Here is a 10,220-nt window from a genome sequence, read left to right as displayed (position 1 = left end):
CAAGGTAAATTCAGGTGCACATCTTCCCAGTCTGTCCACACCCCTAAGCTTCGGAGCCGGTTACAGCGGAAGAATCCGAGGCCGCAGGAGATTGGGAAGTGGCGGCTGGGAATTTATGCCCCAGGCGAACCCACGCCCCTCAATGGCCACGCCTCACCTCTGATGGCCACGCCCTTGACCCCTCCCCCTCGCCTGGAGTGGGCCCAGCCAGCGTGCTCCTTTAAGGCAGTCAGCCGGCTGGGAAGTGTTTCGCCCCCTCCGACGCCGCCAAGGTACCGGCTTCACCTTTAAGGCGGCGCGGGGACTGCTGGGAAGGCCGGCGGGATGGAGGCAGCGGGACCTGCTCACGGCTGCTGCTCTGGGTGAAGCCGGGAGGGAGCCGGAGCCAGAGCGGGAGGCGGGCCCGAACGGGAGACGCAGGTCCGCGCGGGCCGATCGGGCCGGGCCGGGAGAGGTGGCTCTGGGTCGGCCTAGGAGAGGGGTCTTCGTGGGCGCGGCCTGTGACAGGGCCATGCCAGCCCGCGGGGAGGGGGCGCGGTCCTCGGTGGCTGAGGGCGGGAGCTCGGCCTTTTCAGGGGAGGGGTCTTCAGGACTTCGTGCTGCCCTATGATGGGGAGGGATTGTCGTGGTCGCCGCCTGGGGGATGGAGAACCTGACGTCTCACCTCCTTAGGGGGAGGGTCTCCCCAGGGTCGGCCTGCCCCGGAGGCGGGGCTCTGTGGCTCGGCCTGCCTGTTGGGGAGGGGGCTGGGGTCTCTGCATGGGAGTGAACCCCCGCGGTCCTCGTAGGACCCTCCTCTGGCGCGCCCTGCTCTGGCTAAGGGAGTCTCCGGGGAAGCCCCGAGATTGGGTGGCTTAGGCCGGCCTGAGCCAGTGGTCTGGGCCGAATCCGGGTCCAGCCTCGCAGGTCGCACCGCATTGCGTCTCCCGGGCCAAGACGAGCCGGGCGCGCCCCCTGTAGGCCGAGCGCGAGCACGGTGCGGGCTGCAGCCTGGGGCACCAGGGCACTCCAGGGATCCAGGCGTCCGGGGACCCAGGTGTTTACCTAATCCAGGGCGGACGGCGGCGTGGCCCCAGGCCCGGCACCCCCTGCCCGCCCTCTCGCCTTCACAGGCGGCGCGACCATGGCCACGATGGTGCTTCCTCGGGAGGAGAAGCTGAGCCAGGATGAGATCGTGCTGGGCACCAAGGCCGTCATCCAAGGGCTAGAGACCCTGCGCGGGGAGCATCGCGCCCTTCTCGCGCCCCTGGTCGCTCATGAAGCTGGTGAGGCAGAGCCTGGCTCACAGGAGCGCTGTGTCCTCCTTCGCCGCTCCCTGGAGGCCATCGAGCTGGGGCTGGGGGAGGCCCAGGTAGGCTGGTTTGGGGGTGCTCACGAGGGAGGTCATGGGAGGGATGGAGCCTTCCAGAGGAATCCTGGCAATGCAGTAACAGAATCAGCAGGGAAGAAGCATATGTCCTCTGGAGCCCCATGGTAGGATCCGAGTCATGAAATGGGTGGGCTTTGGAGACCCCAACCATGCCTGGCCCCAGGAAAGCCTGATCATCTCCCTTCTCTGCTAGGTAGCAGAGACTGAATGGCCTAGGAAGACAAAAAGGAAATCCCCCATCATTCTTTTATTTATTTGTTAGCAGATAAGTTCTCAAGAGCCTACTATGTGCCAGGCAACGTGTTAGGTGCCAAGGACGTGTCCAACAAGACAGACAAGATGCGTCCCCTAGTCCAGTAGGGAGAGAGTCAGAAACACATCTATTTGTTCAATATTATGGTAGGTTCTCCAAAGAAAAGAACAAGATTTTTGATAAAGCAGGAGGTCTTCTTTATTGGTCAGGCAAGATTTCTGAGGAAATGACATTTAAATCAAGATCTGAGGGAATTTGCTATTAAAAAAGTAGATCTGAGGGAAGGAGTGAACCAGCCTCCAGGAAATGAGCGAACAGTTGCATGTGCAAAGGTCCTGAGGTAGGAAAGATGTTCTGGTGGGAGAACTGAAAGAAGACCTATCTGACTGGATCTTCCTGGGGAAGGAGAGAGGGACCAAAGAGGCCTGTGAAGAAGGCAGGGACTCCATCATCTGCGCTTTACTAGTTTGGGTTTTATTCTTAGGAAAACACGAAGCCTTTGGAGTGTTTAAGCAGTCAAGGGACATAGTCTGGCTTAGATTTTAAAAACTCACTCGGGCTGAAGCGTGGAGACGGAATGAAGCATCGAGGTTAGGGTGGGAACAGGTGGTTAGGAAGCCGCTGCTGGAATGCAAACGAGAAATGGTGGCTTGGGAGTTCTCATCACGGCTCAGTGGTTAACGAATCCGACTAGGAACCATGAGGTTGCTGGTTCCTTCCCTGGCCTCACTCAGTGGGTTAAGGATCCGGCGTTGCCGTGGGAGCTGTGGCGTAGGTCGCAGACGCACCTCGGATCTGGCCTTGCTGTGGCTCTGGCGTAAGCTGGCAGCTGTAGCTCTGATTCGACCCCTAGCCAGGGAACCTCCATATGCTGCAGGTGCAGCCCTAAAAGACAAAAGCAAAAAAAAAAAAAAAAAAAAAGAGAGAGAGAGAGAGAGAGAGAGAAATGGCGGCTTGGAGTAAAGGGATGGCCATGAGGGCAGTTAAGAAAGGGGACCAGTTCTAGATTCTCTGGGTGTAAGTCAGGCAGGGCCTGGGATGGACTAAGGGGGAGAGAGGAGAGCAGGATGGCTCCCAGGTTTGAGGCTTGAGCAGATTAAGGGGAGGAGAGAGCCTGGATGGATCAGGGGTTCGTTCTGTGGCCCTCTTGGGCCGGGGCTGCCACGATGACAGGCGGATGGCGATGTCCAGGAGGCACTGGGGTGCACAGGGAGTTAGGGCTCTTGGGGAAAGAGCTTTGTCCTGCTCAGATCTTGGCGGAGACACTGCCTGGCTCCACGAATCCTGGCCAGGTGGTATCATCTTGGTTTCCTTGTTTTTAAAATAGGGATCATGCCATCTGCCATACACACTTTCAGGCTGTTTAGGGAATTTTTTTTTTAAAAAAAGCTAGTGGTTGTGAAAACACCTGTCACTTAGGCATTTGCTAATCAACTAGAAAGCACAGAGTCCCAGACTGCCTGGCCCTCGGGAAGGGCAGTGGGTCGATCCCTCACTCCTTGGCCACTTGACTGCCAGGTACGGAGATGAACACACGGGGCTGCCCTCCCAGTGTGTGCAGGAGCCAACACAGATGGACAACAGGATGCTGTGGAGGGCGGGAGAGGTGCCCTGCTTTCCTGGGACTGAGGGCATAAGAGGGAAAAGGTTTCACTGCGCGGCTGACCCTGACCATGAAGGATGGAGCAAGGGCAGAGCCTATGTGAGGCCCCAAGGCAGGAAGAACCTGGACACTCAGGAAGGGAGTCACAGAGTTTGGGGAGAGGGATGGGGGCTGAGGCTGAGGGCTGTGGATGGATAATCTGGGGGTTTAGGACCCACATCCCTTCCCTCCCTGGGAGCTGCAGAAGGGCAGGGGCTGCCCAGGACCCTGGGCAGAAGTCGGGGTGGCCCTTCAGCCTTCTGTCAGAGGTCTTCGGGAAAGCACTAGCCCTGGGCCGGGAGCAGGGGTTCAGTCCTATGGCTGCAGGGCCTTGCGTCCAACCCCTGGGAGAGACAAAGGAAGAGAATGACATCCTGGGGAAAGGGCTGCACCCCAGCTAGGGCGCTCCGTGATCGGAAGAACCCAACGAGGTGGAAACTGGACCATCAAGGTGGAGAGCTAGCTGGAGGCCCAGCAGAGGCGTAGCAGAACCTGCCCGGGAGCCCAGGGCTCCTGACCATGGAAGGAAGGAGTTGGGGATCCCCAAGCCTCGGGTCTCAGGCTATGGATGGTCTGTTTGGGCCCCTGGGGCAAACCTCCCTTGATGAGAGGAGAACTTTGGGGCCCTCAGCCCTGCAGCTCCTCTGGCTCTGGCTCTTCACTGGGTCCCCGTGCCCTCGGAGGCCCAGGCTGGTGGGTGGCCAGGGCGCTGACCTTCGTGCCTGCTGGCTGCCACAGGTAATCTTGGCGCTGTCGAGCCACCTGGGGGCTGTAGAGTCAGAGAAGCAGAAGCTACGGGCTCAGGTGCGGCGCCTGGTGCAAGAGAACCAGTGGCTGCGAGAGGAGCTGGCAGGGACGCAGCAGAAGCTGCAGCGCAGCGAGCAGGCTGTGGCCCAGCTCGAGGAGGAGAAGCAGCACTTGTTGTTCATGAGCCAGATCCGCAAGTTGGATGAGGATACCTCCCCCAACGTGAGTGCTACCACGGCCACTGCAAGGCCACCAGGAGGGGGCAGGGCCGGGGGAGGCTGGGGGAGCAGGGAAGTTTGGGGGGCAGACCCAGCCCGCCGCCACTGGGCTACCTCCTTCCCTGACGCTCATCCTGTCTTCCTCCCCAGGAGGAGAAGGGGGACATCCCCAAAGACTCTCTGGACGACCTGTTCCCCAACGAAGAGGAGCAGAACCCAGGTGCGGGGGGCAGCTGGTTTAGGGGGTGGGGGAAGGCAGGCTGGGCGAACTCCTGGCCCTTGGGACCAGGGGCCACAGGAAGTGAGGTCTGAGGGGCTGAGTGATCTTTCCTGCCTCATTTCTGATTGTAACATCCTAGCATTAGGGCCTAAAATGCAGGTTTTGTGTGTCGCTTCTCTCATCCCCCAAGTTCTGTGAGGAGCAGGCCTCACAGTGCAGAGCTTTGGAGCAGCCCAGCCTGGGTGTGGGCCCCGCTCGGCCGCTGTCTGCTCTGTGATGACTGGTGGTTTCTCCTCTGCGCCTCCTCGAGGGGTTGCAGGAGGACACCTGTGCAGTGCTGAGCCCTGGGCAGTGCTGGCCTCGCCGATCGTGTCCAGGGCGTACGGGAGCCTCCCTTCTGCAGACAGGAGGCCGAGGCTCGGAGGCGAGGCCACTTGCTCTGGGACTCTACCCGCTCTTTCTGAGGGGTGACTAGACCTGCTCTCCAGACGGGAAGACTGAGAGAGAATGCTTAGGGACTTGCCCAGGGCCATGAGTGAGGTCAGGCCAAGGCAGGGCTGGCATGTGCCAGTCCAGCCCAGGGGGCAGTTGGTACATCGGACCTCCTGTCCTTGGCTTTGCAGCCCCCAGCCCTGGAGGAGGAGATGCGGCCGCCCAGCACGGGGGCTATGAAATCCCGGCCCGGCTACGCACCCTGCACAACCTGGTGATCCAGTACGCCTCCCAGGGCCGCTATGAGGTAGCCGTGCCACTCTGCAAGCAGGCCCTCGAGGACCTGGAGAAGACGTCAGGCCACGACCACCCTGACGTGGCCACCATGCTGAACATCCTGGCGCTGGTCTATCGGTGAGGGCGCCTCGGGCCACAGTCGCCCATGGGAGCCCTCTTCTAGAAGGCTCCCGCCCTGGGTCACAAATCCTCACTGCCTGCTGTGGGCTGGGATTCGAGTTCCACCAGGCAGTTGGACGACAGAGGGAAGGGTCTTGCCCCCAGAGAGGGCTGAGTGCAGAGGGCCTGGGCTACAGACAGGAATGAGCCTCAGTCTAGTGGAGGAGAAAGGCTTGGCCATAACAGCACATGAGGACTCCAGGGACACAGCTTCTCTAGGCGCCAAGGCTTGAGGAGGGTCATTGATGGAGGCTGAGCCTGCCCGGAACACAAGAGGGTTGGAGGTTTCGTTGGCAGAAAGCAGCATGAGCAGAAGCCCTGGGGCACAAGGGCATGAGGAAGGGATCTGGGGGAGTCTGGCTCTTACCCCAGGACTGCGTGCCCTTCCCATGCAGAGACCCCTGAGCTGGAGGGCAGGGGCTGGCCACGCCTGCCCAGGCTCTGGTCATGCCTCGCCATGCTCACTCATGAGTAAATCCAGGGGAGTGACCACAGGGATCCGGGGCCACTAGGAGAAGGGCCTTTGGCTGGAGGAGAAGCCTCATCATGCTCCCACCACCCCCAGGGACCAGAACAAGTACAAGGAGGCTGCCCACCTGCTCAATGATGCCCTGGCCATCCGTGAAAAGACACTGGGCAAGGACCACCCAGCTGTGCGTGAGGGCGGGGGCGGGGGGTGGGGGGAGAGGTGGTTCCCCTGCCCTCTGCAGCTCCCAGCAGGGTCCTGGGTCACAGAGCCTCCATTCTCTCACCACCTAGGTGGCCGCGACACTAAACAACCTGGCGGTCCTGTACGGCAAGCGGGGCAAGTACAAGGAGGCCGAGCCGCTGTGCAAGCGAGCCCTGGAGATCCGGGAGAAGGTGGGAGCAGGCCGGGCCGGGCAGGCCGGTGGCTGGGCAGGTGGGGCCCTTCGGCCGGCCCTGAGCCCAGCCCCTGGCTCCTGCTCCTGCCCCTGCCCCAGGTTCTGGGCAAGTTTCATCCAGACGTGGCCAAGCAGCTGAGCAACCTGGCCCTGCTGTGCCAGAACCAGGGCAAAGCTGAGGAGGTGGAGTACTACTACCGGCGGGCGCTGGAGATCTACGCCACGCGCCTTGGGCCTGACGACCCCAACGTGGCCAAGACCAAGAACAACCTGGTGGTGTCCTGGGCTGCGGCGGGGCTGGAGGGACGGGGAGCGGGGAGGGCGGCGCGGAAAAGGCTCACCCTCCGCCTCACCCTCCGGGCTCTGCCCCTTCAGGCCTCCTGCTACCTGAAGCAGGGCAAGTACCAGGACGCGGAGACCCTGTACAAGGAGATCCTCACCCGTGCCCACGAGAAGGAGTTTGGCTCTGTCAACGGTGAGCACGGCTGTCCTGGCACAGGCCCCCTCAGCCGTCAGCATCCAGGGCAAACACTGCAGCCGGGCAGGCCTCGCGCCTGGGGTCTGGCTGGTCCAGAGGCACGTGTGGGCACACGGGAGCACACACACCCAACTCCCACAGCCCCCTAGGAAGCTGTACCCATGCGAGACCCACCCTTCGCCTCCCTGTGCCCTTGGCCCAGAGCCTGGCTTCCCCTTTCTCCACTGGGCACCTCACGCTCACCGTGAGGGCCCAGCCCAAATGTCTCCCACTCCAGGAATCCACCTTCTAGCCCCTGATGGTCAGTCACTTCCTGCTCCAGGACCCCTCAGCCCGGCCCATCGTTCAGGCACTGTCCCGGGCTGTCGCAGGCACTGTCCCGGGCTGTCGCAGGCCCCTGAGGCACAGGCCTGCGGATTCCAGAGGAGGCTCAGTAATGGTTCGGGCCTGTTTCTTGTCCACTCATTCATTCAACAAAGCCAAACCCTGGTCCTTCTTGGGGACCCCTGACCTCCTCCAGACCCTAGTCCTGTGTCCAGCCCAACCAGGGAGACTGGTGACAGCCCCCTTTCTCCCCTCAGGGGACAACAAGCCCATCTGGATGCACGCAGAGGAGCGGGAGGAGAGCAAGGTAGCTGTGCGGGGCAGGGCTGGGGTGGGTGTCCGTGGGGGGGGGAGGCTGGGGGGTGTCGGGAGGGCCCTTCTCTCACCTCCGGCTTACCTTTCCCCCAGGATAAGCGCCGGGACAGCACACCCTATGGGGAATATGGTAGCTGGTACAAGGCCTGCAAAGTAGACAGGTGAGGACCTGGGCAAGAGCAGAGGGCGAGCAGAGGGCAGGAAGCGGCATCCTGGGTGGGGTCTGAGGCCAGGCTCCACCCTCCACCCCTACTCAGCCCCAGAACACACACCTCCTCTGTCAGCTCGCTTTTCAAGGCCCAGCTCACAGGCCACCTGGCCTAAGACGGCTGTGCTGGGACAGTCTGATTCCCTCACTCGTGGGTCTTGCAGCTTTTAGGTCTGGTGGAAGCATCCCACTTAGGGCCCTGAGGCGATTCCCCAAGACAGGGGGCTCCAGGCGGCCCTAGTGCAGGGCCCAACACACAGGAGGGGCCAGGTCTGGGGTGGCGGGATGGTCCTGCGGGGCCCAGTGTGGGCTGGGTGTTAGGATGGACCCTGGTTCCCGGGAAGCGGGGAGTCTGAGATGGTCCTGCTCTCCTGTCCACAGCCCCACGGTCAACACCACCCTGCGCAGCTTGGGGGCGCTGTACCGGCGCCAGGGCAAGCTAGAAGCCGCACACACACTGGAGGACTGTGCCAGCCGCAGCCGCAAGCAGGTGGGGCGACAGGCACGAGGGCTGTGGGCAGGGACCTTGGTGGCCCTATAGGCGTTCCAATCAGTGCCTGACACACCCTGTCCTCCCTCAGGGCCTGGACCCCGCAAGCCAGACTAAAGTGGTGGAACTGCTGAAAGACGGCGGTGGTGGGCGGGGAGACCGCCGTGGCAGCCGAGACGTGGCCGGGGGAGCTGGGGCCCGGTCTGAGGCTGACCTTGAGGAGTCCGGGCCGGCAGCCGAGTGGAGCGGGGTGAGTGTAGGGGCCGGACTGGGCCGAGAGGCTGCGTAGCTGGCGTGGCGCAGACGAACCCGTCCACCCCACAGGACGGCAGTGGCTCCTTGCGGCGCAGCGGCTCCTTCGGGAAGCTCCGAGATGCCCTGAGGCGCAGCAGCGAGATGCTGGTGAAGAAGCTCCAGGGTGGTGGCCCCCAGGAGCCCCCAAACCCCAGGTGAGCCCCCCCACCCATGCGGTGAGCCTCTCCAGAACCCACTCAATAGCCCCAGCTGGCTCCGGACCCAGGGTGAACTCTTCTCTCGCAAGTGCCACCACCCAGCAGATCTGCTCCCTCCCCAGCCCCAAATGACCCCTCCCCGTCCTCCCCCAGCCCCCCCCGCGCCTGACCATCCTTTCCCCTCAGGATGAAGCGGGCCAGTTCCCTCAACTTCCTCAACAAGAGTGTGGAGGAGCCAGTCCAGGTATGGGGGGGTGGCGGCTGCACTGGGCAGCTGAGGCCCAGGCCCCAGGGCCCAAGGCCTGCATGTCCTGGGTACCTGCCCAACTTCTCCTGGAGCGCGCCTGCTCATTCAGCAGCACCTCCTGCCCCCATCCTGAGCCTGGCTTTGGGCTGGACGCTGGGGAGACCAGGGAGGGAAACCCAGCTCCTGCCTGCCAGCACCCAGTGCCAACACAGTAACTGTGGAGGTGGGTGGAAGTGTCAGAGCCCCAGGGACGCAGGCTAGTCAGGCCCTTGGGGCCAGGGAAGCACCACCCTGGAGCAGCCTGAGCCTGAGCCCCCCCTGCCCCTCTGCCCACAGCCCGGAGGCACAGGCCTCTCCGATAGCCGCACCCTCAGCTCCAGCTCCATGGACCTTTCCCGACGAAGCTCCCTCGTGGGCTAATCCTGAAGGGGCAGCCGGCCGCCAGAGCCTCCACCCAGCACTGTCCCCACCCCAGCCCTGAGCATGGGCCTGCTGCTTGCCCCTCCTGTCTCTCCCAAGGACCCCTGTCTTTTCTGTTCAATCTCAGGGTAATCTCCCCCCTTGTCATCTCAGCCGGAGCCCTGGAGGCTGGGCCCGCCCCTCCAACTCTTCCCCTTATTTATTCCTTCCAGCAGGGCCCTTCCCCCCGAGGTTCAGGGTCCGCGGGAGGGGCTGGCCGGGGTCTCCCCTGCCCACCCGCAGCCAAGAACACTAAGCACCTGGCCTCCCTTCAGCGTCCCTGTCCTCCCCCGGCCGTTGCTTCTGTATATAGAGAAATAAGTTATTGGCCGCACCACTCCCCTCAGTCCTCGGTATTACCTGGCCTCCCCTCCCCACCCTTCTCTAGTGGTACCGCCCAGGCCTTAATCATCCCCATTCCGCGCGGTGGTATCTCCCAGGCTCCACATCTCAGGGGCGGTGCCTCCGCAAAAGGGTTCCCTGGGCCGTCTCGCGTTCCTCCCTGCCTCCGAAGGGCGCGTCCCGCCCCGCCAACGCCCCTAACCCCAGGGCCGGGAGCCCGCCCCTTGCCCGTCCTCTCAGCGCCGGGCTCTGCCCTGCAGCCCGGCCCTATGCACTGCCCCGTCCCCCGCGCCCGGCCCGCCCAGGCCCGGCCCCGGGCCCCGCCCGCAGAGCCATCCTGCCACGCCTCCTCCCACGCCTGCAGCTTCTTGCGAGGGGCAATGATAGCCCCCTGTGGCAGGAGGGGCTGCCCAGGTTGGGAGGTGAGGCGGTCGCTCTCTATTTTCAAATGTTGCTGTAGAAATAAAGACGGTTTGACTCTGAGCCGGGCTTGTTTTGGAGCGGAGGCCGAGGGGTCCTAGCGTATCTACGTCTCTAGGCTGGGGTTCAGGAGAGGCTGCGAGGGAGTGAGTGTGAGAGCGTGTGTGTCTCGCTGACGTCTCTAGGTTGGGGGTTCAAACGGAGAGGCTGCGAGGAAGGGAGGGGTGTGGGTGTGTTTCGCTCACGTCTGGCTCTGTCCTGAGACCGCGGGCCTTGACTGAGCTT

General features: G+C 62.9%; 1 protein-coding gene across 5 annotated transcripts; it reads left to right on the top strand.

The window, feature by feature from the left end:
- The first annotated feature begins 205 nt into the window (after positions 1 to 205).
- KLC2 (kinesin light chain 2) lies at positions 206 to 9,998 on the top strand. Of its 5 annotated transcripts, none has more exons than XM_003122503.6 (16): positions 206 to 272; positions 1,113 to 1,351; positions 4,003 to 4,233; positions 4,380 to 4,449; positions 5,073 to 5,295; positions 5,903 to 5,990; positions 6,097 to 6,198; positions 6,300 to 6,473; positions 6,576 to 6,675; positions 7,260 to 7,309; positions 7,411 to 7,478; positions 7,907 to 8,015; positions 8,107 to 8,265; positions 8,340 to 8,464; positions 8,654 to 8,711; positions 9,051 to 9,998. In XM_003122503.6, the coding sequence occupies exons 2-16, from the start codon at positions 1,124 to 1,126 to the stop codon at positions 9,132 to 9,134; spliced, it is 1,869 nt and encodes a 622-aa protein (XP_003122551.1). In that variant the 5' UTR covers positions 206 to 272; positions 1,113 to 1,123; the 3' UTR covers positions 9,135 to 9,998. The 5 variants fall into 5 exon arrangements, with proteins under 5 accessions (XP_003122551.1, XP_084866816.1, XP_005660722.1 ...); XM_085010690.1 differs by having other exon boundaries at positions 1,054 to 1,351; XM_005660665.4 differs by lacking the exon at positions 206 to 272 and adding an exon at positions 307 to 420.
- The last annotated feature ends 222 nt before the right edge of the window (positions 9,999 to 10,220 follow it).

Source organism: Sus scrofa, chromosome 2 (genome assembly GCF_054392235.1).
Source record: "Sus scrofa isolate SSC_HxYL_T2T_F1_AM1 chromosome 2, Sscrofa_HxYL_maternal_Yorkshire_Landrace_v2.0, whole genome shotgun sequence".
NCBI lineage: Eukaryota > Metazoa > Chordata > Mammalia > Artiodactyla > Suidae > Sus > Sus scrofa.
Note: the sequence above shows the minus strand (reverse complement) of the source record. Positions and strands in the feature narration are given on the sequence as shown.